Source organism: Platichthys flesus, chromosome 10 (genome assembly GCF_949316205.1).
Source record: "Platichthys flesus chromosome 10, fPlaFle2.1, whole genome shotgun sequence".
Taxonomy (NCBI): Eukaryota; Metazoa; Chordata; class Actinopteri; order Pleuronectiformes; family Pleuronectidae; genus Platichthys; species Platichthys flesus.
This window is the reverse complement of record NC_084954.1, coordinates 14,954,394-14,981,064: the sequence shown is the minus strand read 5'-3', so window position 1 is coordinate 14,981,064 and position 26,671 is coordinate 14,954,394. Positions and strand designations below refer to the sequence as shown.

General features: G+C 44.5%; 1 protein-coding gene across 1 annotated transcript in view; it reads left to right on the top strand.

The window, feature by feature from the left end:
* Nucleotides 1-26,671, top strand: part of LOC133962061 (latent-transforming growth factor beta-binding protein 2-like) — an 83,727-nt gene that overhangs the window by 53,870 nt on the left and 3,186 nt on the right. Inside the window, exons 15-40 of the mRNA XM_062397498.1 lie at nucleotides 438-491; nucleotides 3,049-3,174; nucleotides 3,682-3,810; nucleotides 4,023-4,142; nucleotides 4,432-4,551; nucleotides 6,891-7,010; nucleotides 7,206-7,328; nucleotides 7,436-7,561; nucleotides 7,651-7,776; nucleotides 8,007-8,132; nucleotides 8,311-8,436; nucleotides 8,978-9,103; nucleotides 10,055-10,180; nucleotides 10,753-10,872; nucleotides 11,019-11,144; nucleotides 12,886-13,008; nucleotides 13,642-13,770; nucleotides 20,222-20,350; nucleotides 21,011-21,145; nucleotides 22,124-22,318; nucleotides 22,406-22,498; nucleotides 23,218-23,346; nucleotides 23,604-23,744; nucleotides 24,252-24,425; nucleotides 24,541-24,810; nucleotides 25,506-25,655. Coding sequence (XP_062253482.1) covers nucleotides 438-491; nucleotides 3,049-3,174; nucleotides 3,682-3,810; nucleotides 4,023-4,142; nucleotides 4,432-4,551; nucleotides 6,891-7,010; nucleotides 7,206-7,328; nucleotides 7,436-7,561; nucleotides 7,651-7,776; nucleotides 8,007-8,132; nucleotides 8,311-8,436; nucleotides 8,978-9,103; nucleotides 10,055-10,180; nucleotides 10,753-10,872; nucleotides 11,019-11,144; nucleotides 12,886-13,008; nucleotides 13,642-13,770; nucleotides 20,222-20,350; nucleotides 21,011-21,145; nucleotides 22,124-22,318; nucleotides 22,406-22,498; nucleotides 23,218-23,346; nucleotides 23,604-23,744; nucleotides 24,252-24,425; nucleotides 24,541-24,810; nucleotides 25,506-25,655 — 3,462 coding nt within the window. The remainder of the gene's footprint in view (nucleotides 1-437; nucleotides 492-3,048; nucleotides 3,175-3,681; nucleotides 3,811-4,022; nucleotides 4,143-4,431; nucleotides 4,552-6,890; nucleotides 7,011-7,205; nucleotides 7,329-7,435; nucleotides 7,562-7,650; nucleotides 7,777-8,006; nucleotides 8,133-8,310; nucleotides 8,437-8,977; nucleotides 9,104-10,054; nucleotides 10,181-10,752; nucleotides 10,873-11,018; nucleotides 11,145-12,885; nucleotides 13,009-13,641; nucleotides 13,771-20,221; nucleotides 20,351-21,010; nucleotides 21,146-22,123; nucleotides 22,319-22,405; nucleotides 22,499-23,217; nucleotides 23,347-23,603; nucleotides 23,745-24,251; nucleotides 24,426-24,540; nucleotides 24,811-25,505; nucleotides 25,656-26,671) is intronic.

Genomic DNA, 26,671 nt, shown 5'->3' with positions numbered 1-26,671 from the left:
CTTCTTCTGCCTCAACACTGATGTTTAATGCCTCTTATGGTTTTACTTTCCGTGTCTTAGCTCAAGGGCAAATAGTATTTTCACTCATACATAGACGTGTGATGTGTTTTTCTACAAATTGCTCACTCCTGCACAGTGGTGGCAGTCTCAGCTCTCTACCCTCAAGCCAGTGAAAACATCAACATTAAAGATGGAAGATTACCAACATATTCGACATGAGTCAAATTGATTTACTTTAGTCATTGTACGGTTTTCAGCCCAAAGAAAAGAGTGTATCATTTTTATCCAGCTGCCTAGTGAGTGACACCGGAGGCAGTAGTGGCTGGGAGAAGAAGTGTATCATAATGTTGGTGTAGAATGTTTGAGGCAGTGTTAGCGTTTCTTTTGTACTTGCACTCACCTGCTTCCTCGATCCCTCTTCACATACATTTTTCCAGATTCCTCCATCAACCTGGGTCCAGATTCAAGGGACCCAACTGAAACATCCAGAGGTAAAACACGCATATTAAACACTGGGCCTTTTTTTGATACACAAGTGTGACACTTGTCACTACAGGCTCAGCACTCAATAGAGTATCAAACTCTAATACTTATTAGAGACATTTCCTTGATAATAAATTGGAAACTGTGACTCGTAGGGCTTCGCCTGTTGGCGTCCAATTTCTTAGAGCAAGGAGGCGATTAAAACATGTGCTTCCTGTTCAAAATCCTACAGTGTGTTTTTTTTGGGGAGTTCAACTTTGATGGATTTTGACCTGCAAAGCGTACGTATGTGTGACCATTCCAATTATTAATGAAATCTTAATGAATACTGGTTTTAATGAGCCAGTATGATCTTACTTAAGCGATGTAAGCATCGACTTCTACAGTTGTACGGCGTGTGATGAGAAACAACAGCACAAACACAGTATCAGACTTGTATGAACTGAACAGAAAGTTCTCCTGTGAGTCAACCATTTCTCAGCTCAGTTCACCTGTCAGTCATTTGTTAATTCACATTCAAGGATATACTGACTTCCTAACATGTTTACTCACACAAAGTAACATGAACTCAAGCACACACTTTAAAGTTCATTGTTGTTTTGATAAGTGTCCCTGATAAAATGTTAATGCAGCTGTAATAAAGAAAAGAGTCGAGATTAACAGGTGATGCTGCAGCTGCGATGAAAGGAAAGTATTCACTGTGTGAGTGAGTCATCAGTGCACATTCAATGATTGGTCCTCATGACCCCGAGTGATAGTCAACGGCTCAAATGGTCAGAATCAAGTTCAAGAGTTATGCTGAATTGTAGATCAGACACTTAGAAGTCATTCAAATCCAGTGTTTGACCTTCATATTAATCAAGGAGCCATTAAAAGCTGTTAGTCATAGAGCAACAGCTACCCTGGTTCTGAAAGAAGGGATCATGAAGATCTTTAAATCGTTCTGCCACGTCTCAGCTCAGTGAGTGAGTCTAAACAGTAAGAGCTCCATAACTGAATGACTTGTTTTTTTTAAATGAACTGATTTTAGTGATTCTGGACACTGACCGGGAATGTTTAGAACATCACTTATTACCTTCTCACAGAGTGAGAACAGCAGCAGCACCGTGGAATGCAAATCACAGTCGTCAGACTTATTTTAGTCTGCAGCTGAACGGCAGCAATGAGCAGCGACTGACAGCAGACTATCCTCAGAACAGGGCAAAGATACTGCCAAGACCACTGAAAATTCTCCCGACCGCAGGCTCCACTGTCATTAACAATTGCAACCAGTATCTTACTGACTGACTATGGTGATATTCTAGCAAACGTAGCTACCTCACGTCCAGGAAAAAACACACCTCATCAGCAGCAATCAGTCCCAAACTCACAATCGTGAACCAGCAAACAGTTCAGAGTCCAACCTATAAAGACATAGATGAACACTATGTCTGTAATTACTTTTTCAAGTGTTTAAATATGTTCTCTAGAATATTTTGTCTTTCTCCTACCACCAGCAGCAAACCAAGCTCCTCAAGCTCATTATTCTCTAAAATAAACAAGAATATTATGAATCTTATAGGTAATGCTAATAACGTTTTTGTTAAGCAATAAAACTAGATAGTTGAATGATACGTTTTATGTAAATTTACAAAACTTCTCAATAAATGTGAAACACAATAAAGTCAACTGAATCTGCTCCATACACCCTAATTAGCGATACTTTAGATTAGTATATAAACAAAAATAACTTGTGTATAAGCTTGCAGCTTATTACATGGGTTACAAATCTAAAAACAGTGGGTGGGTATGGAGCTGTAGATCAGCCATGCACTACAACAGCTTGAAGCTGAACTCCTCATTTTTTATACTTTCTGTCAACTGCTGGCAGACAAGCGATGTGTCTCCTGAGGCATTTTTGCAAGATGACCCAAAGTTAGGCTGGGGAGAGCTTGTATTGTGCTTTCATTTGACCCCTTTTCTCAAAAGCCAAGTTGGCTTGAACACGCAGCACTGCACAGAGGGTGAGAGGGCGAGGGACCAAGAAAGAGTGTGCCTTTTGGACAGGGAAGCTATCCTGTGTGGACAGTGGCCAGATTTATGAGTAATGGAGGAAGAAGACAGAGTGAAAGTATTTTGGGGATGGTGAGAGAGTGTGAAGAGCGATAGGCAGTAATCCTGTAGAAAAAGACACGGCACTGTTAGTTTTGTCCTCCTCGGTCGTATACTCAGGGGCCCAGTTCCGTGTCTCTGTTTTACCACAGTCCATTTAATCTATAGAGATACAAGAACAACACTAATGTCAAGCTCTACTGTGCATGAGCTGTTACTTCTCGACGCCTTTGTCAGCTCTCCATACCACCTGTTAGATCACTGCAGTGCTGTAAAACTTGTCCTCTTGTCCAGGAACCCATCTATAAAACAGCAAGACGGGTTCCCATGCAGAACAACATGTGTTACTGGAATCCTCTTTTCATTTTTTACGGTGTTTGTAATGTTGTGTAACTCATGGTAAAAAAAAAAAGAAAAACATCTTGTCTGCTTCTTGAGTAATGACTTTGCACATCTCTGCGGGTTTTCTTTTAGGTCATGACAAGTGTGCCTCCACCCCCACCATCTGCGGACATGGGAAATGTATTCCTGTGCAGACCGGCTACACCTGCCAGTGTGAGCTGGGATTCAAGCTCAGCGCCCTGCAGACCAACTGCATTGGTAAGAAACAGTGATGGAGAGAGGTAGATGGGGTGAGACAGGGGTGACGGTTGGGCACTCAGAGGGGGAAGGAGGAGGCACACACACACACACACACAAACACACATATATCTTTAAACCAGAGGCCCCAGCGGCTCTGTCTATCATCAGCAGAAGTCATTCTTCAACACCAAACATTACACGGCACAGAAGCCTTGAGAAATTGAGCGAGCCAAAGTGAAAGGGATCCGTTTGTTTATGTTGACCCGTTCCGTGATGCCTGACAACAGCGTGCAGGCCGTCCAAAGAGCTGCCACAGTGTTGCGATCCCTTACCTCAGAGTGAAGGCCTTGGCCGGAGCCTCTGCTCCGCCCGGCTGGGCTCAGGTCCATCGCTGAGGAATGCCTGTTTGTAGAGGAGCTCCAAAGTCAGAACTCTGCGAGTGAACTGTCTCTGCTGGTGAAGTGAAACTGCTTTATGGTGTCAAGTTCGATATACAGTCCCCTCATTCTCCATCTCCCATCACAGATGTGAATGAGTGTGACGAGGACCCATGTGAAGGGAAGGGCCGCTGCATAAACAACTATGGGTCCTACATCTGCCAGTGCCACAGCGGCTACAGCCAGGTGATCACCCAGAACAGGAAGTTCTGTCAAGGTGAGACACACCCCACGTGATAGCAAGAGAACAAATGTTCCCAGTCGATGGAAGTCACCACAGGCTGCTTTTAACTAACTCTCTGTTCGAGCCCCGCAAGGTCTCGTCCGTCAGTGCTCTTTATTTTAAAAAGCATCCTTACCCAATTAATGTAGTGGAACACAATAGTCACTTTCTTTTCCGTTCTCCTTGGTTTTCATTCAACTTGGCAGACATTAACGAGTGCAGCATGCCCAACAAGTGCCAGAACGGCGACTGCGTCAACACAGAAGGATCTTACACCTGTGAATGCAACAGTGGCTACGCCAAGTCTTGGAGAGGCCTCTGCGAAGGTGACATGAATTCCTGCACAAGCACCTACGCACACACTCAAGTTCATATAACAGCACAACGTTAGCCAGACCCATTTGTTAGCTGCCATGAGTTCAAATGTAGCTAAAACACATTTATTTTCCTATAATGGAAGCCAGGAACACAACTATGTGAAAGCTATGCTCAGTTCGTGACAGAGAGATTGTGTTTGTATATATTAGCATTTGTGAGCTTACACACACTTTGTTCCATGCATGTGGACATTGTTCAAGTAATAAACTAATTCAAATGATTATTTTCATCGAGCAGATGTGGACGAGTGCAGAGATCCCAACTCCTGTCCCGATGGCGCTTGCGTCAACACTCCCGGGTCCTTCCAGTGCCAGGTCTGTGGCCCGGGCCTCGGGTCCGTCAGTGGAAGATGTCTGGGTAAGGCCGCCTCACAACCCATCATAGCATTAGCAACACTAAGCAAACTCCTGAGTGTTTTTCCGACCAATGAAAGGAAATAGGCTGGCTTACCTACCCAGCAACTATGAATGCTCAGCCCTGTGCGTAGGCTACATGCGTACCTACGACGTAGCTTCGATGCAGAAGCATGAATTGGGCTGAAATTCTGCTGACCCAATTTTAGTTTGAAAATTCCAGGGAAGTGTTCATCAGGGTCCTATCATATTACTTCATTCCAGAAGAAAACAACCTGCATTAACCTCGGCTACCAGTGGAGAACGCTACATGGATAATCAATTACATGCGTGACGTGTTTTTCCAAACAGCTGTGTTTTCAAACGAAAACATAATCCTATTGCTGTTGCCTAAATTATATAATAAAAAATATATTTTATGCTTCCAAAGTTTTTATATTGGATGCTTATGTGCACTACTGGTCCCACATCACACTTGACACAGCCCAATGTCTTGGTGATTGTGGATTTAGCACAGCCCTCCCCCCTCTCTCCTCATTCAGTGTTTCCATGTACAGTATGATATATCCGCTCCTCCACCCAGCAGCCTCTGAATATCCACAATGTTGTTCAAACACATTCACTGTGTTATTGCTGATCTTTGGATATCACTGGACCCCGTAAAAAGACTGTTTATAATACCTCAATTTGGGAGAGTCCAAATATTTTCTCTTGGCCACAGCCTTGAAAAAACAGTATTATTGTTAGAGAGCTCTGGCCACTGTACTCTGGGGTCCGGAGGAGGCCAGCGAGGCTTCATTACCACGGACGAGGTGAGAGGACTGAACGCTCACAGGAGATGTATGAATAGGTCAATTCAAGGCAGCAACGACGTCTCGACCCACAAATCACTCAGTGCTACGTGCCAGGCAGTGGGCATGTCACTGTCTTGTCACAGTCCACTGCAGATTATTAGATAAGAGTAAACAAATGGACAATAAACTACATTTGGTGTGTGTTGCTTTTAGGCTAACAGGCCAGCAGCGTCCCTTCCTGAATGTGGCTGTTACATAACATCCTGACTGGTGCAACTCATACCACATCCCCTCTTTAAGACCATGCGCCCCACTAATTTGTTTTGAAACCTAAGCTCCTGGAGGGAGAATTCCAGAAATGTGAAAATCTAAAAGACCAAATGGGGAATGGAAAATACGGAAATTTACTTTACCAGTACTTATAATCGATTACTTGGTGACTGTGACAACTGCTGCCCTTGTTTAAAGTATCTTGATTCCCTAGCCTCTAAAGAAAACACCATTTCAACTACTTTTCTGTTTGTAAGACCTCTAGTAGTATTCAATCTGGGTAAATAGTAACTTAGAAGAATCCTGTTAATGAGGGATGACACTGGAAGTAAATAGTGTTTCTGTGAAGATGCACTAACAGCCACACAGTAAACATTTGGTGCTGCGGGAGCAAACCGGCAACATGAGTGCTGGGTTTGCAGTATTTTCTTCAGTCAATTGACGGTAGCTCAGTAGTTTGTTCCTAATTGGCCGAATCATGGATAAGCCTAATTGCTAGTGCGATAGAGAAAACAGCCCCATTCCCCTGTCAAGGCTTATCGTTGGTGCTTGAGAGATGCCGGATGATTGCAGAAACAAACCATTGGGCCACACTGACAGATTTCTGGCAGTGCCAACGAGTAGGCAAACAAAACCCAGTCTGTTACTCGCTCGCTGTGTTTTCACTCTGTTTCAGAATCTCCATCACCTCTCACTAACGTCCTCTCTCCACCTCATTCACTCTTCCTTCCTCACCCCCTCTTTCCCTTCCTCTTTCAAAGTCATCCCCTCTGTCTGTTTCTCATGCTCAGAGTTCTGTTTCTCTCTCTCCACTCTCTCCATGTAACCCTAAAAAAAACTGCCATAGTTAACACTTGGTAAATTCCACTATAAAACATTATTTCTGCATGAGGTTTTCCACATAATCCTTGGGTCAACTGGTTTGACTCATGAAGTGGAAAAGACAGCTACTGCCGCAAGTAGTAAAAAGTCCTTCATGAATGAGGTTTGGTTCTGTGCACTGATGTGATTTAATGGCTGCTGTTTGCAGTCATTTTACACTCTAATTATGCTCTGATTATTTCCCCTTTACTGCAGTTATATGCTTATACAGACCTCAGTTTGTACACAGCTCTTTATTTTAATTTTCAGAACGCTGTTTCCTGCTGGAAAAGCTACATTTTCCTACTGGCTTTTTCAACTTTGTATCTTACATTTAATCTTACTTTCAAGGGATGGCTCACCCAAAGCACCAAAGCTGTTTTCTTCATTCCACAATGCCGATCCCCTCTGTCCCCAGATGTAAACGAGTGCCTGAACCAAACAGTGTGCGGCAGCGGTAGGTGTGTCAACACAGAGGGCTCCTATAGGTGCAACTGTTTCCAAGGCTACAAAGTCTCACCGGACAACATTTGCCGAGGTAAGCGTTTGTCAGAAGGTCAGTCGAACATTATTAACGGCCCATATCAAAGTAACGGGTCTGTGAAAGCTCTCCGAAGTGCTACTACAGAAGCTTTGTGTCAGCATTGAACATTTATAAAAAGGCTACAAAGAGTTTACAGTTGTCTTTATGTCCCGTGGCCCCTCTTTTTTCACCTCTATATCATCCCTCCAGATGTGGATGAGTGTGTGCTCCCAGGAGTCTGTCTCCACGGCCGCTGTGTCAATCTGGACGGCACCCACAAATGCACTTGTAACCATGGTTTCCAAGCCACCTCAGACAGCAAAGCTTGTGAAGGTCTGTAAAGGATTAGGGCCATTGGGTGTAAGTCCTCACTGCGTACTCCTCCACTCGTGGAGCTCCTCTGACAGCGGATTAATGTGTGCAAATTGTTTCTCTGTTAGATGTCAACGAGTGCGAAACTGGGAGCACATGCCCTACAGGGATTTGCATCAACACAGCAGGTTCTTTCACTTGCCAGAACTGCAAGCACGGATTTGGACCATCAGCTGATGGATTGAGATGTGAAGGTATGAAATCTGCTGTCTAGTACAGTTTTTGATGAACTGATGAGGATCTGTCTGCACTTTTGTGGTGAATTTGGTCTTTTTGCTTTCAGATGTGGATGAGTGTGCCCAGGGTGACTTGTGTCTGGGTGGAGTGTGTGCCAACACGCAGGGATCCTACACCTGCACCAGGTGTAAGGCTGGCTACAGGGTGTCACAAGACCGGCAGAGGTGTGAAGGTAAATCCAGTCTCCAACTCATTCAGCATAAATCTCTCGTATTGTTACGACTGTTGACACGACACATCTGGGCAGTTTGTCAATTCAACATTAAAACTCCTTTGATGTGCAACTGAATTCCTTCCACAGCCTTTCAGTGATATCCAACCATATCTGTACTGGTGTTTGTGTGTGTGTGTGTGTGTGTGTGTGTGTGTGTGTGTGTGTGTGTGTGTGTGTGTTTCACTTAGATATCGATGAGTGCCAGTCCCTGTCTACCTGTGCCAATGGGATCTGTCTAAACTCGGAAGGCTCTTACACCTGTGAGAACTGCCCCACAGGGTACAGGGTATCATATGACGGGGAGTTATGCGAAGGTTGGTTCACTCAGCACCACTCATTTAAATGGATCCCTGCATAAAACCACATGTAGCTGAAATTCAGGCTCATATATCTAAGTCTGGTGGTGAAAGTGCCTCTTGCCTTACTTCATGAATTTGGACCTTTCTTCTTGGCTGTTGAGGACATCTAACAGTCTCTTTTGTTTCACTCCAGATATTGACGAGTGTGTGCTGCCCAATACATGCCCCCTGGGAACATGTACTAACACACTGGGTTCCTTCACATGTATCGTCTGTCAACCCGGTTTCAGAGAGTCTGAGGACGGACAGGAGTGCGATGGTGAGACTTTTGGCTGTGTTTGTGCAGGAATGTGCTTTGTTATGTTTGTATAGTTGAGCACAGGTGTGTGTGTGTGTATCTTCCTTTATTCTTCTTTTGAAAAATAGAAGAATCCATCCTTTCATACTCAGCGATGTTGCAGTGAGGGGGTGATTGTGCCAGCTCTGTTGAACATGTTTCCCAGCTGGTGTGTAAACAGCATCAGGTGTGACATCTTGGACCAAAAGCCGCTTCATCTGTTTGCAAAATCCCAAAATACTCCTTCTAGACATCACATCATAGCTGGAACGTGGACCGCTCCGCCTCTGGCACCACTCATTTAATCCTTGCTCAACACAATGTAACACCAGCACTCAAATAGAACACGATGATGTCAGGCGAATGCCCCGTGGATCGCTCAGCTAAAATGATAGAGGTGTCGACATTTGTAATTCCCGGTTCCAGTGATTATCGATGTTACTGATTACATCTGGCGGGTTTTATTTATTTGAAGCCAGAGATGATAATCTGTGCTGTGATGTGTCTGTGTATTTGTGTCCAGATGTGGATGAGTGCTTGATGGCTAACGTGTGCCCGGGCCAGCTGTGCTTGAACAGCCCAGGATCTTACACCTGCAGGAGCTGTGAACCTGGTCTGCAACTGTCTGAGGACAGTCACAGCTGCGAGGGTAAAACCACATCTGTATTCACCTACCTGCTCCGGGAAGTTTATTCCTCTGAAGTCTTCCCTGTGTTCAAGATTGTCTGTTACAGCAGACCACTCTTACAATGGACTGCATTAGACCAAGATCATGATTACAGAACATCTTCACAGTACTCAGTAATATGTCATGACATGATTTATGAGATCAATGCAGGGAAGCGGCCGCTTTGGCTAATGCTGGGAGTTTAGATCTGTCATGACTTCATGGGAAGCAGCACGGAAAGGATTATTTAAATGGATTCAAACATGGCCTCAGTTGGTCATATAGGCTGTGGTGTGTTGTTGAATGTGAAGTGCGGATCTTGCCTGCGAGGCGATCCCCCCGCTGATACGTGTCTTTGTGCTGGGAAAAGATTTTACAAAACAAGCCCGGGTCCAAGTCAACCTCTGATAGGATTTTAATGGATGTGTCTGATGCCATGGAAAATATTAAGGGCTTAATCTGAAATGAAGTCAGCCAATCCCCTTGCCTTCCATGAGCTCGCCCTGTTGAACTCACTCTGTTCACCCCAAGGCAAAAACGCAGCGGTTTCAATCACTTAACAATGGCCCACACTATTTTCTTCCTAAGAAATTCAATCTGTGCCATCTCGAGGAATTTCCAATGGTCACGTAACAGCGAGCCAGCGACTGTTTGTAGATACAGTAATTATACGCCACCTGTAATAGCATGCTGTTTTGGATTCAGCGACCATCCTGCATACTTATCCTTCCACCCTTCTTAATAAAACACTGTCAGTGCATTTTAATAAAGAGGACTTTGCCTCCTGTGCCTTGGGCTGAGTCACACATGGCCATTAATAATTTATAACAGATAAGCGAGTGAGTTATAAAAAAGTGGACCATAGATGTCCCTTTGCTTTGTAGGATAACCTATAAGTAACCTTCTTCTTCTTCTTCTTCTACTGTGTCTCAGACATCGATGAGTGCCAGACCCTAGGTGTTTGCCCCATGGGTGTTTGCACCAACATAGTGGGCTCCTTCTCCTGCATGGCCTGTGATCCGGGCTTCACAGTGGCTCCCAGCGGACTCTCGTGTGAAGGTACAGTACAGTGGGCGGTTCACTGCGGTTCACTGGTGGATTTTTTCTCCAATTTAATAAAAAAAATTCAGAACAAGGAAATAAAATGAAAAAAAATACAGGAAACAATGTCGGCTCACAAATAAATCTGCAGGAAAGACTTGTGCATTACACAATATAGGACAATTTAACCTATATGACAAGCACCCTTGTCAGGAGTTCTATGTTACAATACCCTCGAGAAAGGACAGTGGAAATATCCAATCCAACATGAGAAAAAACGCTAAGTCTTGTGAACCACATTATCTCTAGAGTTAAGCATGCATTATAAGTAACGACACACATTCAAGTATAATCCTGTACCATTGTGTTTTGGTTGGGACTTTGTCGGTCGTTGAACTTTACGATAACTGTGCAGTCCACCTCGCAGCCACATGTTTCAGGGGACCACTGGGAGAATTAGTCAATACCTTGCTGATGTAGTGGTCTGGAAACTTGTCATCCATGTGACTTTACTTGGGAAAATTTGAAAAAGGGACCCAGTAATTTGCTGATGTGTCACCCTGATGACGTCTGTGCATGTGTCAATGCAGATGTGAACGAGTGTGAGGACACCAACCTGTGTTTCGGAGGCCAGTGCACCAACACTATTGGTTCCTTCAGCTGCTTCTGCCCCATTGGTCTGGAGCTGGAGGATGGGACATTCTGCAGAGGTGCACTACATATACACACACACATATGCAGTGTGGATCATCTGACACATGAAATATACCATTAGTGGTTAACCATTTCTTGTGGCTTACCTCATGCTGGCATCTTGACTCAGCTGTGTGTGCATGTTTGTGCTTGTGTGTGACAGATATCAACGAGTGCTTAACCATTGTGGGGATCTGTGGAGAAGGAGACTGTGTTAACACGGAGGGCTCCTACACATGCATCTGTCCTGATGGTTACACCACCATCAATGGAAGGACCGGCTGCCAAGGTACAGTTACAGACTGCAGCACCAACAGCAACCGTTATGGGAAAACATTGTGCAGATGATTTTATGGGTTTGGGGAATTGGGTGAGGCAGAGTCAACATAGGAGAAAGCTGGTAATAATGTAATAATGGTTCTTAGCAGATATTGCTGAAGTCATTTGACAGTATCCCTGCCGGTTCGCTCACGTTGCTCCCCTCAGTGCCGACAGACTGACAGACAGTGTCCCCACCACACTGACCTGGGCTCTGAGGCCGGGCTTGAGACCCCTGGTAATGGTTCCTTTCTGTGTAATGGGCCATGGCTTCATCAACTGTCTCAGCTCGCTCGCTCGCTCTCAGCACGGACATCAGCTTGATGTTATTCCAGCCGCACCCATTAACCCTTTGTTGACAGCTATGGGGGGAAATAAGGGTTGCGTGATCATCAGCTAAGGAAGACTTTTCTCTGTCAACCAACCAGAGCATTTGCTGTCAAAATACATGCAATCACTTTGGCTTGGATATCAGAAATTGTGTTGTTTCTGCTGGTGAAGTAAAGTAAACAGGGGAATGTCTGGCGGTGAAGTATCCTGTCGTGATATGGTGCAGGCAGGGTGAGATATGTTGCAGGAGGGGTTAGCTCTTTGGGTCCAGGCTGCTGTAAGACACTGGCATGGTCCTGTAATGGGTGAGGTTTACTATGATGTCCTCCGTCCCTCCTAACATTGAGACTTATATTGCCTTCGACATCACCCAAAGACTCTGAGCAAACTTCCCAGCCTGCATCAGGTACTTTGGCCGCCTGCCCCAACAAACCCTGGACTCTAATTATCCTATAAATCAGCAGTTGTCATATATTTTCTTGCAGTCTGCCAATGTGTGTACAGTGCTGACACAATGAAAGCCAGACCACTCTGATATGAGCCTGCAGAGGGAGGTGAAGGGAGGATGAGGATATGAAGGGTTATGGGAATGAAGGATGGGTCTTAGTCAGCTGCGGCCAAAATGGTGCTTGTCCTTGACCAGGGCCTGTCTTTCAGCAGAACCATGGAACAGAACATGTGCAATGAAGGACAGACAGCAGAATGAAACACGCCTAAGATCAATCAAAATCATTAGGTTGCGCCATTAACTTGCTGTGCCTTTCAATCTCTAAGTCCTTGAATCATTCCAAAGCTGTCTAGCCACAAAATAGTTCTATGTTTGCTTGTAATTGCTCAAGTTTTATTCCCTTTTCTCCATTTCTTAGTAAATGGGTGTTTGCCTTGTCGTCTCTTAAAGATTCATCTGATTATCAAAGTTTGGAAAAGGAAGCTGGACTGTGATTCATTTTCCTTTGCTTTCCTGCCTTTCCCCTCAGCTTTTACCCAAAGACTGAGCACCTAACAAGTTATGTTGTAATGCTGCAATTATCCACCAATCCACAGCTAATCAGGCATGCAGCTTTCATTATTAATTTTTACGAGTTGGAGGGAAATGGTCTCAGCCTGAAAAGCTGAGGTAGAGGTTGGTGTTTTTTTTCTCCTCTGGTTCATGTTTGCCAGTTTATCAGTAAGTGTTTCAAAATGGCTAATGAATCTTGTGCTCAGGGCTTGATTACGAATTATTATTGTGATGCTTATGAAAAGGAGTGGTGTCCCCTATGGATTTAACGAGGATGGAGGATATTTAGCAATAATAGATATGTAGCAAATGTTGTCCCACCCTCTCCCCAATTATCCCTCTTAACTTGTCTGCCCTTTTCCTTCTCTTTCCCCCGTCTCAGATGTGGATGAATGCAGTAACGATAATGTGTGCATGCAGGGCCAGTGTCTCAACACCGACGGCTCGTTCTTGTGCTTGTGTGAAGCCGGTTTCAAGTTCAACGCGGACACGGCTGATTGTGAAGGTGAGGAGAAATAAAACTGCTTCGTCATGTCCTGTTGTGTCTGTCGTGGGTTGACACTGTCCCGATAATTTGTCTGTCTGAAACCAGCATTTTTGCATCAGCTGTTGATTGATTGTCACACTACATTTAGGATTAAGCATAACTGGTATAGCACAGTTGATTGATTATTTATAACCAGTTGGGAATGAGCTCGTCAAAGTGTCCAAGCTTGGCTGGGAGGATGGTCCTCCGTGGTTCCAGGACTGAGGGGTGCCTGGATTACGTGGCTGGAGCCCTGAACTCCGTCTCCCCCGAGGGGAGCATGAATGACCCCATTGTGAGCAGGAGGTGTTTCTCCCTCTGGAACGTCTCTCTTTAGCTCCTTCACAAGTTCTTTGGTTGCTGTGATAATATTGTTCTTGGCCACCCCTGTTGCCTGCTGCGTTTACTGAAGACAGCTCCACACCACAGGCCCCCTGGCCGACTCCCGCCGCACAGCCATTACTTTAAAAGCAGAGGAGCAGAAAAGGGAGTAATAGCATGCGTGCGGGGGTGCATGCGTCCGTGTTAGTGTCTGATTGCACATGTGGTTGTATTTGTGCCTCTGTTTGTCACTCTTAAACTAACAGCTTCTCTCGATCTGTCTTTTCACAGACAAGGATGAGTGCAAGGAGTTTGGGAGCACAGTGTGTGGTACCTGGCGCTGCGAGAACACCATTGGCTCCTACCGGTGTTTCATGGGCTGCCAGCCTGGCCTCGAGGGAGAAGACGCCAAAGACTGTGGTGAGCGGTCAAACCACATGTAGTTAAAGACTAGCACACACGATTATGTTAAGAAAAGAATTTGTAGCCTAGCTGTTTTCGGGCTTGTATCATACATGTACCCTGATTTGATCCATTTACCGTGGAGTATAGAGTTAGAGAGTAGAGAGGAGCCTCAACTCACCACTCTGCTCTTCAGGGCTCTGTGTTTGTGCACAGATAATGTTATCTGTCTGGCACGGCGACACAAAGAGGCCGATTTGAATCAAAAGCTATCAGGTATTCGAGGTCCTCCTGCACCAGAGACCGTGGGGGGATGTGAGGAGAAGTGGCCCCTGAAATTGGGGCACTTTAGAAAAAAGAGTGCACTGTCAATGCAGCAGCCGATAATGGTCTCATTCTCTTGACAAAAAGGCAAATGGAGTGGTTCTGGCAGAGACACAAGATGGAACCTGATCACCACTGTTCTCATTTCAGAGAGAGATAGGATTGTCAGGCCAGCTTATATGGTCCCTTACTTCTTTGTACTCCCCATGGAGCAGCCCGCTCACACAGGTTGACTGGCTGGGTTTGTACTCGTGCTACATCTGGACCCACAACCAGCCAGCAACAACAGACTCATCCCCACAAGCTCCAGAATACATGAAGCCTTACAGTGTGTTTACTGGCAGGATTAGACACCTTGAGCCTGTAATATTAATGTGGTTTGTTGCACAAGGATGTAAGTTTATCTCTCTTTATTTCCCAGCACTGTGTAGCTTGTCGTTGTTGCTTTCACAGCATCATAAAGCAGCAAGTTGGATTTATGGGAGACGTAAACACCAGGCCAAATATTTTCCTCACATTGAGACGGGATCCAAACAGTCATCGCAGATTGACAAGCCAAGTCAGGAAAGCAGCCTGAGAGCATCAGATTGGAATGATGTGTTGGAAGCTGTGGGTGTTTGTGGATGATGTGTGTGCGACAGTGCGCGACTGTGTGTGCATGTGGTTTAACTGTGGGGAGTGTTTGCGTCCTCACTCGTCTGTTTGCGTTACTATTGGAGAACCGGGGACTGTAACGGTCTTAGACGAGCGCACAGAGCTGAGTGCAGCTTCATGTAACCTCACAGTTTTTATTGGACAATCAACAGATGGAGATCAGGCGGGAACATGCTGCCGCTGCGCTGATCAGTGACTGATCGGACCATCGCCCTCATCTTCACTGCACTTCATGATGTTGTCTGTCTGGCACCAGCTGTAGAGTGCAGGGGCCTGTAGGGTGATAAGGGCAGATTGAAACCAGCTGCTCACCTCTGCTCCTCTATATCTACTTATACATAACGATGTGTGATTTTAAATATATGTCCCTGATAACTGTATTAGGGGCCAATGACTTCCACAGGCTTGCTACATGCTGTAACTCACACATTATCTTTCCTGACATGTCCTGTGGAGCATGATTGATTCTGTAGATGGGACCTGCCTGAAAAAAACGTTCACATCATTCCCAATGTTGCCGCAAAAACTCCCATTTTAACTCATCCCAGTGAGTCATGACCACATCTGACCACCCTCTCCCTGTTGCTACGTCGTGACGCCAGCTGTTCGTGTTTTCTCAAGAACCCACAACAAACACTTGCACTTCTCATTATTGACTCAAAGCCCCCGGTTTGAAACCCAGCCCTCGTAGCCGCAGAAGCCCGACGCTACACACAATAGCGGCTTGTTTCACCTCACGATGGGAAGTTGTGGGAGATGCTGCCGTCACCCCAATAAAAGTCTACGGAGGGAGCTCAGTTACTCTGGGGCATTTTTGTCTGCTTGTAAAAATCATCAAATATTTAAGAAAGGGCCAGACGCAGTAATTTGCAGTTTCTGTGAGGGGCGTTGTTTTATTTTTACTCACTGACCTTCGAAGGGGCAGCGGTTGTCTTTGGCTCCACTCGCAACACTCATTTAGATTTAGAGGCCATGACACAAAGGGGAAAAACTGGGTTTTTTTTTCTTCCCCGCAGCAACGCTTCAGCAGCAACTGTGCTCTGAGGTCCGCGCTCAGCCCTGCCATGATACCATACTGTGAACCCTGTGTATGTGTAGATGTGTGTATTCCCAGGTCATTCGTTTTTAGCTTTGACTCACCATCGAGCTCATAAATCCCCTCGAGCTATGCCTTGTCTTTAATAAGACTTGCCCGAGAGCGGAAATTGTCTGCGGTCACACTCTTGCCAACCTCCCACCCCTGCAAACATATAGAAATCTAAAGACTTCACCATGTGTGTGTGTTCTTGCTCGTTCTCTTGCCCAGATGTAAGATATCGTTTTTTTTCTTGGAAGTACTCACTCGACGTGACAGGTTGACATCCTCTTAACAGTTAACCTGAGGGGCTGGCCAGGTTGTAGATCCAACACCAGATAAAGCCCATAAACTTTCTTCCCTGAAAACAAATACCCCAACTCATCTCTTTCCAGTCAGGTGAGAAATCACCTCTGCATATGGGTCCACTCAAAAGAGAGGTTGCCAATAGTGTCATGCCTATCCCCCCCCTTATCCAGCTGAACTCCCCCCAAACCTGTAATTCCCAGTGCTGTATGGGTCCTAATGTAAGTCATTAGTCCATGGAAAGACTTAGAAAGGCAATCCCACGTCCTGCTGGTGTGAGATGAGCTCTTGCTGGAGTTATCTCATTTTCTATTATTCATTTTCCCCCCCACAAACCATTAGAGCCGTGATGAAGCGAGCTGACTCTCTGCTAGGATGACCGATCAAGTAATGCTGATTAAGTAACGCTGCCACTCAAACACTACATACACAGCAAAACAAAGGCAATTCAAAAAAACATGGAATTTATGCTCCATGTTCTCATTCCTCCCTGGGATGATACTTTGATTGCATCTCATCACAACATGTGGTTTTGCACCAGATTTTGTTCCATGTTACACATGAATGAAAAACCGCTTGCAGACACTGATTATTTCATCTATTTCCGAAGCGCTTTCATCGCCCTCCTCTCAGACCTCACAGCTGGTGGTCGCCGCCATTCCAACATTCCTAACGCTACTTAAGTGCTTCACACTTTAGGAAATGTTCTTCAAACCCAGATATACAATACCCGTCACTTTATGCTCTGAGTCTTGATAAAGTTTTGCGAAAACTCTTCTTTAGAATGTTTTTTTCAAATGCGCCACTTCCGCACTATTCTCCACAGCTATAAAAATGCTAATCTGAAGGGTTGGTGGTTTTCAGTATGTCTCCATCCAATCCCCCTCTATTCTCTCGCTGCCATCTGAGCCCACAAGTCTATTCTAGCAATTCTGTCTCTTGTCAGTGTTTTCTGTGAAAGATTTGACAAATGACAAAGACTTTTGTGTCACTGCAGTTTTATTAGCAAGTGGGAGTCCCTGTCTCTGACCCATGAGGTATGTAAGAGACAGAGACACTGACAGAGGACTGTCCCCCAGCAGGCGTGAGAAAACGGTTGTCTGTGTTGGAGGGGACGACAAGGCCATGGCTAAGCGACCTTGTCAAATCAAATGGCTCATGATTTCTCTGGCCCTCTTCCTTCCTCTCTTAAATGAATACGTCATGAGCGCTCAGAGACAAAATAAAACTGGTTTCAACAACATGTGAGCGACAGAAAATCAGTTTCTTTTAAACATCTGCCATCTAAGTTTTTTTCTTAACTGAGCAGACATATCCAACCCAAGCCTGTCAGGACCCGTTAAACCATGAATTTCGAGATGATATTTGGGTTAGGATTGGTTTTCGGTCACATTGGCTGGTCTATCTATGTGATTTTTTAATACTGCACGTGCTTGTAAAGGAACATCAGACTCCTTTCAGGGTTCTGTTAGTTTTCTCATGGGGTTGGACGATTCACGCAGAAAATTACAGCCTGAACAACACTCTAAGTCCAAGAGAGCTCCATGAGGCTGTCAAATGAAACGGGTCAAATTCTGTTCTAATATTCAAGTTGTTGTGATTTCACTGTCTGATTTTTTTCCAGATTTGAAATAGGTCCTTCGAGTTTTTCTAAACCTTTGCTCCAGTGAATTTTACTAGTTATGGAAACTTTGTATGGAATGATCACAGAGGCTTGTTATGAAACTAAAGTCAACAAAAAGAAATCCAATTATGTTTATTACAAAACAGAGAGTGGTGTGTTCTCTAATATCATGAGCGCATGTGGAATAATAGAGCTGTTTGTCATCACATCCACAACCTAATGACTTACAGAAAAAACAAGCACTGACTCACTGTGACTACATAAGTGGCAAAAATAGTTTTGAGTAACTTATTCCATAACTAAAAAGAACAACATGTTGTTTCTAACATAACTTTAACACATTTTTAATTCTACAAATTATCTGGAAAAGCTGCTTAACCACAGCGACACAGGAACAGATGAGAAGCCTTTTGGTCCTTTGACAAGTCAACACAGTGGAATTCAGGGGAACTTCAAATCTAAATAAAAACATCAGTTATGGCTCCGCACTAACTTTGAACTTGTCACAGTTCTCAGAAAAAGGGACCCGAGAGCCCTGCTCAGGAGGTAGATGTTCAAGTAAAGAATCTTGTTTAATAAAAAAAAAGAAGAACACAAAAATCCAAGAAGGCAAACAAAGTACAAAAGGTCGGAACGAGCCAAAATCCAAAAGACAGAGGCAAGATCCAAAACGCGATCAGGATGATCAGGCAGGCAAGGAACAGAGAGTGCTGGGAATCTAAGACACATGGCACAGAGACATCTGGCAGCGAGCGAGTGGAAACAGAGTGACGGTTGTGTATATACACCGCGGAGCTTATGAGGTGATGGAGAACAGGTGAGTGGCGAGGACGAGCAGGTCAGGTGGTTCCGCTGCCAGGAACAGCAGGCAGGTGAGGGAGAGTCGGCGTCTGACCTTAGAACATGTACTCACGCCTGGACTGATTGAATGAATGGTTGAATGAAACTCAAAACCGTGACGGTCAACTTGTCAGAGAACAGTTGTGTTAACATTGAGCAGTGGCAAGTTTTAAGTGACCACAGGACAGGTCCACAAAGTGTGACTGTTTTTTTTTCGTAAACAATTATAATCAGACCTGTCCTCCAGTGTTATCAGCTTTGGGCCAAACTCTTGCACTGAAGAAGCCAAGAAATACAAAATCTAGTGTGTGAGAAATTACTAACAAATGTTGCCTTTCCACAGCGAGTGGTAGAGACTCAGCAGTGCTGTTATATAGTCCAGTGTTAACAGTCTCAATATGCACGTCTCCACATACTCTGACATATAGCAGCGTCCCTTCACTGGTTTTATTAACCTTGCATTATGATTTATTACCATGCAAAGAATAAAACCACTACAAGCCGCCGTCTGCCACATTTAATTTCTACCTACCATGTCGGACCTATAATCAAATCGTTAAGTTTGCTCGGAATCCTTCTTGATTTTGAAGAACATCTACAGCTGTTGTCAAACACATTCAATGGGTTCCAACAGATTCACTGGGACGCTGTCAAAAACCTCTTCAGAATAAATCTCAACTCTCAGACATCTCCCTCTAAAGTGTCTGGGTGATTGGTGACTGCTCCGGAGGCAGGTCGGGTCATCCACTAACCAGAAGGTCAGTGGTTAGATCCCTGGCTCCTCCGGTCTTTAAGACCCAGAACCCCCGCTGTGTGTGAGTGATGTGTGATAGGGAAAGTGCTGCACATACAGTAGGTGTGTGTGTGTGTGTGTGTGTGTGTGTGTGTGTGTGTGTGTGTGTGTGTCTGTGTGTGTGTGTGTGTGTGTGTGTCTGTGTGTGTGAATGGCTTTGAGTGGTTATCAAGACTAGAATAGAGCTTTATAAATAAAGAACATTTACCATTTTACTTAAGAAAGTACAAATGTTGAGTAAAAGTAAGTAAATACTTGGTTTTAGATATACTTCAACTATTAAAAGTAAAAGTACTTGCCGATTGTAGCAAACTCCCTTATGCATCTGTGAACTACATCATTACAGCTGAGTCGTGGCGGTCTATGCTGTTGCAGCTTCACTCTTGTTAGAGCCGGGGTCTAATTTGATATGCCCACGCTGATTGTAAGAGAGGACCAATTTCCCACAGATATTGGTAATATATATTTATATAGTCGAGTAAAAGTTAGTTACAGACATGTACAGAAACAAGGTATATGTACTTTGTTACATCTCTTCACTGATGCTGCCTGTGCTGTAAACTCCACCACATGCAGTTACCCAGGCCCACAGCACCTTCACGTACCCTGAGCTGGCGCAGAGAGAGTAACTCTCCCTGAATTAACGGACCAACCGTTTGAAAAACGTCCTAATGGACCGTCTAATCTGTTCACTGTGTCTCTCATGTTATGATGGAAGCCATCTCTGTTGTTATTGTAAGGTTTCGGAATGGTAGTGGTGTTTATTTTGGATAAGCGTTGCCGTGTTTACTGAAGTCTGTTGTGTCGACTGACACTGTAAATATTAACCTCTCTGTGTGCTTGGGCCTTGCAGATATTGATGAGTGCGTCAACGAGACCATCTGTGGGAACCACGGCTTCTGCGAGAACACGGCCGGCTCCTTCCACTGCCAGTGTTACCAGGCCTACACCAACCCGCCCGGAGACATGAGCAGATGTGTCGGTGTGTTAACTGCTCTCCAATCAATATGAACCACACAGAGCTATTAAAAACACATCATGTTGCTCCATTATGATAAACATGGGCGCACTGTAAGACTTTGAGTCCATCACACACATTGTCCATCCTGCTGCTATAAGTACCGACAAGGGCAGTAAATGTGTATTTGTATTAATGTGCAGCTGAAAATAGTGCCACATATTAATGAGCTAATCAGCTGTGTTTATTCCTGTTTAAGATATGTTGCTGTTTTTGAAAATCACCCACCCTATTCTGAAAAATTATGTTTTTATATGTGACCCATTTTCAGATCCATCTATCTATCTATCATCCAGTCCCTCTCTCTCTCTCTCTCTTTCTCTCTCTCTCTCTCTCTCTCTCTCTCTCTCTCTCTCTCTCTCTCTCTCTCTCCTCTCTCCCTCTCCCTCTCTCTCTGTATATCTCTCTCTCTATATAAATATATAAATATATCTCTCTATATCTTTATCTATCTATCTATTTGATTGTACAGCTTTAAAGTGCCCTATAAAGAAATATATGCCTTTTTATGTGATTTCGTGCATTCGCCTTAGCATGACCTTTGCTTGACCATGTCGAGCACGTGTGCGTACGTGCCTGATCCCGTTGACTGACCCGGCGCCCTCCTCTCCTCTTTTTTTCCAGACGTGAACGAGTGCGAGATGAGCTTGGCGCTGTGCGGGGAGGCCCTGTGTGAGAACGTCGATGGCAGCTTCCTGTGCATCTGCCCCAACGACAATGAGGAATTTGATCCCATCACCAGCCAGTGCCGCTCCCTGGGTAATAGAGCAGCACCGGCGCTCATAGTGACTCACAGGACTTAATTCTCGGAGACGGAGTTGTCCCTGATTTAATGAGCCGTCTCTCATTATCCAAACAACAAGGGTGAAGAGGTGGACATGACTTAACTCCACGTCACTTACAGTTTCTTTCGGACCTGGCTGTTTCCATTTGTTTTATAGGCTGGAGCTATGGTTGGGTGGGTTGCCTCCAAAAATTTGTATTAGCCTAATCCCTCAGACAAATGATTAAGTAACTCCTCTGCTAGAGCCAAGCAAATGCCCTGAGGCCCTAGTGGCTGTAAACCCATTTCCCCACCAAGACAAACATGGATAAGGTGTAGCTATGGGCAATTAGTGCTGAAGACACATTGCTCTCTTCCGTGATAAAATGATCTTAAGTGCAGAGGTTACACATATTTAGTGCATTGCAATTTTCAGAATGACAGAACAGGCCTTTTTGAGTAATGGAAATACCATCACCTCTCCAGCTTGATAGGCGTATGTGTACACAAATTGGGCGTATTTACATTATCAAGCGGCGCGCCCTCAGCCGGGATGTTTTTCCTCCTGCCTGGGCACTAAACCCCAGCTATGCCTTTGTGTACCTTTTTGCCACATTCCACTGTTTGCTTTCGACGTGTGTTAATCAATCATGTGAGAGTGAATGGGGTGTTGACTCACATGCCAGTGTTTCCATTTGGTTAAGCCGGCAGCTTAAGGGTAAAATGCCTGAGCCCATGCCTTTGGACAAATGAGCAGGCTCAGCAGTGGCAGGGCAGGGTAGTGCACTACCTGCTGGAGGCATGTGGACGCTCTCTGATGGATGAGGAGCAGAGGCCACTTGACAAGTGAAATGTGGGATCTACTGTAACATAATGTGGTGAACCCCACCCCCACATTTGCTTTTGCGACCATGACATTTGACCTCTGACCTCCCTGAGCCTAGAAAATCACTTCCCTTGCCCTTCTTCCTCAGATATCGACCTGAAACCTGCCGCTCCGTCTGCCCCCTCAGCTGATGAGAGGAAGGAGTGCTACTACAACTTGAATGGCGCCAACTTCTGCGACAACGTGCTGTCTCGCAACACCACCAAGCAGGAGTGCTGCTGCACGGTGGGGGCGGGCTGGGGGGACAACTGCGAGATCCACGCCTGTCCTGTCCCAGGAAGAGGTGGACGATCCCTATTCAGACTTCATGAACATTTTTGTCTCAAACTCTTTTTGCTTTTGACTAACAGAGCCATGTTTTCTGTTCCAGATGATTATAACCAGTTGTGTCCTCATGGCAGCGGCTTGTTGCCTCTGCCTGTTTCCTCTGTACAAGCTCTGGGAGACCAGCGCCCTTACATAGGTACTCTCTCTTTCATACATGAAAACTTGTTATTACTGAGAAATGCTGCTGACTTAAATGTAGTTGAAATACTTCCGGGCTAAATTTGAGTCTGGCCAGGCAGAAACTGAGATGTTTGGAAACAATGGTGAAGTCACTCAGAGCCGCTTGCTGATTGGGTTTCTCCGGTCACGACATAGTCTTCACTGATTCGTCATGCTCCTATCACATGACCCAGGCATTAGTGTAGAAGCATTGCTGACCCTGTTGTCTTTGCTAACAGCTGTTGTGCAGTTAAATTCTGTATTTTTTATCATGATATAACTGCTGGTATGTGTCATGAGTAAAACGGAAACAGAGACAAAATATACAGGGATCATTTTAGTTTTATAGCACTGTTTTGAAATGAAATGTCGTAGTAATAAGCATGCAGCTCAAGCTCTTTTCACCAACTTGACATTGGCACATATAAGGTGCAACATTTTATTTCAACCTGCGGTAACTTCTAAGACAGCCATAATCCCTCAGTGTGTTTATTAGGCTGCCTCAACAGCAGGCCGAGGCTTAATGGGATACCTGCATACCTGACTAATTACTGCAATTGTGGTGAGACAGCTTCTTACAAGTGGAGTGGATGACATCTCAGGCAGCGCGCTAATGTTTTGGAAACAGCGTTGCGTTAGTTTTCATTTCAACACTTACGTAACACCAAGGTGTGAATCTGTCTGTCTCCCCCTCAGATGCAGACGAGTGTGAGATGTTTGGATCCGACATTTGTAAGAACGGAAAGTGTTCAAACCTCTTTTCTACGTATACCTGCTACTGTCTCTCCGGCTTCTACTACGATAACATCAGGCTGGAGTGTGTGGGTGAGAAAAAAATCAAGCACTGGAAAACAATTGTGTAACAATAGGATTAACTCTACTCCATCTATAAGTATGCAGCTACACCAATCCTCCATATTTAACTTCTGTCGGATTTAATGACTCGCATTAAAAATCTATTGTGACATTTTTCAGATCTTTTAATCTCATTTGTGGTCAAATTGGATCAATTATACTCATGTGTTGAAATGTAATGAAATATCCCTGATGATTGATGTTTGTGCTCATATGTGTGTTTTTAGATTATGATGAGTGCAAATTTGAAATCGCCTGTGAGAATGGAGCCTGTGTGAACACGGCTGGCTCCTTCAACTGCTTCTGCAGTCCTCCATTAGTGTTGGACAGCACCCGGCGCCGCTGCATCGGCCTCAACACCACAGAGGGTGCGACACACTTTTCTTATATGTGGTGCTTTCTTTTAAGAGTCTTTTAGGGATTAAACGATGGAAGCATTCATTTGATTAATGCAAAATTCATCCACCGCAGAAGGGATTTACTAATAAAACATTCTGTGGTTGTAGCTCTTCATTGGAAAAATTCAAAATCTTTAGACCTGTTCAGACAAACTAAGCAATTCAGAGAAATCAATTTGAATGCTCTGGAAATTTATAATCTGTATTTATTTTACCATTTTCCGATACTCTATAGAACAAATGATCAGTCTTTGTTTTGGGAAATTAACCTGTTGGTTTTTTAACATTGAAAATGATCATCAGCTGAGAAGTGAGATGAGTTGAAGTGTAAAGTTTCCTTGTGGAAGGATGTGAGGCTCAGTTCAATCCTTCTCACTGCATAGACAGTACAGAGTTTTCATTGCAGTGCACGATGGTATTGAAGAGTTTGGATGTGTTCGCTCACTTTTATTGACCCCTCCTCGTTTTGTTTCCCAGAAACTCTTGAGCCTGATCACGATGTGCACATTGATATCTGCTGGCAGCGTCTGGAGGGGGACAGCATATGTTCAGAGCCCCTCCAGGGCCAGAGGACTACATACACCGAGTGCTGCTGCCTGTACGGCATCGCCTGGAGCGGACAGTGTGCCTTCTGTCCCCGGAGAGACTCTGGTGAGAAGAATGATGCCAATGACCCAGTGCTGACCCTGTTTGATAATTGTCTTTGTCCTGACACATTACTGTTATTAATGTCCAACATATAACTCCTGTGTGATGCTGTGTTCAGATGACTATGCAATCATGTGCAACCTGGCCCGGAGAGGAGGTGCAGACAGTCTGCGAGAGCGCCAGGGTTATGAATACGGTGTTGAGGAGCCAGAGGAACCTTTTGTTCCTCCATACTGGGACAATTATGGCAGCCCTCCAGGACCCTATGATCTCCCTGAAGGCGTTCCGCTCTTCAACGACAATGATTACGGCGTCCAACAGCCGTCTGTTCGTGTCCCCATCCCACGTCAGCAGGAGCAGCAGCCACGACCAGTGGATTCTTACGCTGGTGGGTAAACGCATCCTTCTTACGCCACGAACAGCTCCAATCGACCAGAGGTGTATTCATTCCTATGGCAACATCTGTGTTCTTCAATGTATTGCAAAACTCCTCACCTATGTTTTTTTTAATCCGGAATTTGCCTACTTTTGTGCTAAATTACTTTGGAATACTTTTTTTTATGCATTCCTATATTTTCTGATATTTGTATATATCAAGAAATATATTGATAATATTATAATCAACATAACAACAATCAACAATGGCCTTTAACCAGCAATCTCAAGTCAACAATATTTGTAAATATTTCCAGGTGCATATTCTTCAAAACCAGGCACAGTAAAGACAAGTAAAAAGAATCGTTGTTCAGTATATGAACCAGAATTATGTTTTAAAGTGTTAAACCTCTCATCTCCGATATGTCCATTGGAATGTTTTTGAATATCTAATGTTATGTTTATGAATGCACTGGCGAATTAAACACAGACAAGCTATGACCTTCAGCCACTGACAATCATAACAGGAAATAGAACACCCACAATTGTCATGCCACGATGGATAAAGAAGCGATAATTGATTCTCAAATTGCTAATAAAAATGTATCAAATTGCACAGTGAAAACTTTGTCATCAAACTTTGTTGATTGTTAGGAATAAGAGTGCTTCTTGTTTAATAATGTGATGTGTTTTTTTTTCTCACATCAGAGCGCTACGATGGCTTTGAGGGGCTCCGGGCGGAGGAATGTGGAATCCTGAATGGCTGTGAAAACGGACGCTGCGTTCGTGTGCGAGAAGGCTACACCTGCGACTGCTTTGATGGATACGAGCTGGACCTGAACAAGATGGCCTGTATAGGTAGGGCCCTTTCTTCTCAGCAGACCACCCACATGGACACTCAAATGTTCAGGGAATTCCCCAAATCAATAAAGAATCAATCACTTCATTTCATCTAGTTTTCGAATCAAACCGCACTGAACTCTCCCTTCAGATCCCAGCTTTTTGGGGGCGAGCTCTTGGATTCATTTCCGTGAGGTAACTCTTCATGTAGTATATCATCAAGCTCAAGGAGAAGCTTTGAATTTGACAACCTTGCATTAGGTTACGTTTTATGGGAAACTAAGGAAAGCAGTGAACTCCTCAAAACCATTGTGTTTCTCTTTGGTCAGAAATTCCCAGGTCGCACGCTGCCAAAAGTAAGGAGGCCTTGAATCCCAGCCACCCGGTGTATTACAAGAGATATTATATCGTTTAAGTGTACTCTGTTTGCTTTGTGAGAAAGTGAGACTGTCTTGTTTTAATGAAATGCCATGTTTGCAATATTCTGAGTGCACACAACCTTATCAGCTCCAAGGCCATTCTCCCCAGGAAAGTGATTGAATGCCGACGCGGTGGAAACATGTGGGAGCTGCGCAGCTCGTGCCATGCCTCCTCTTATAAATATCACCGCCAGCAAGACATGACATAAACAGAGGAAGGGTCCTTTGAGATCAGCTGCTTTGAAAGTACAATCAGACCTCCCATGCTGAAAAGAGGGGAAAAATTCTCTTCAAGGCCAAAAGGGAAACATAATCCAGTGGGTTGTTAATTTTACCGTCATCGTGAACAGTTCAGTGCTCACCATGGCTGGGAGGTACAGTTCAGACTCGATCCGGCCGACACGCAACATGACGGCATGCTTGATTGAAGATATACAAGATGAGATCTTACGCAACAACATAGACAACTTTGAAAATTCAAAATCTGAGCTTTTGTGGAAACACTTAAAACGCCTGTTATTGTTCACAAGGTTAAACAATCTCCTTTAAATGTGCATTTAGTAGCTGTTGTGTCACAGGATCTTCACCTTTGGCCTCAGCGCAGCCTCAAGCTCG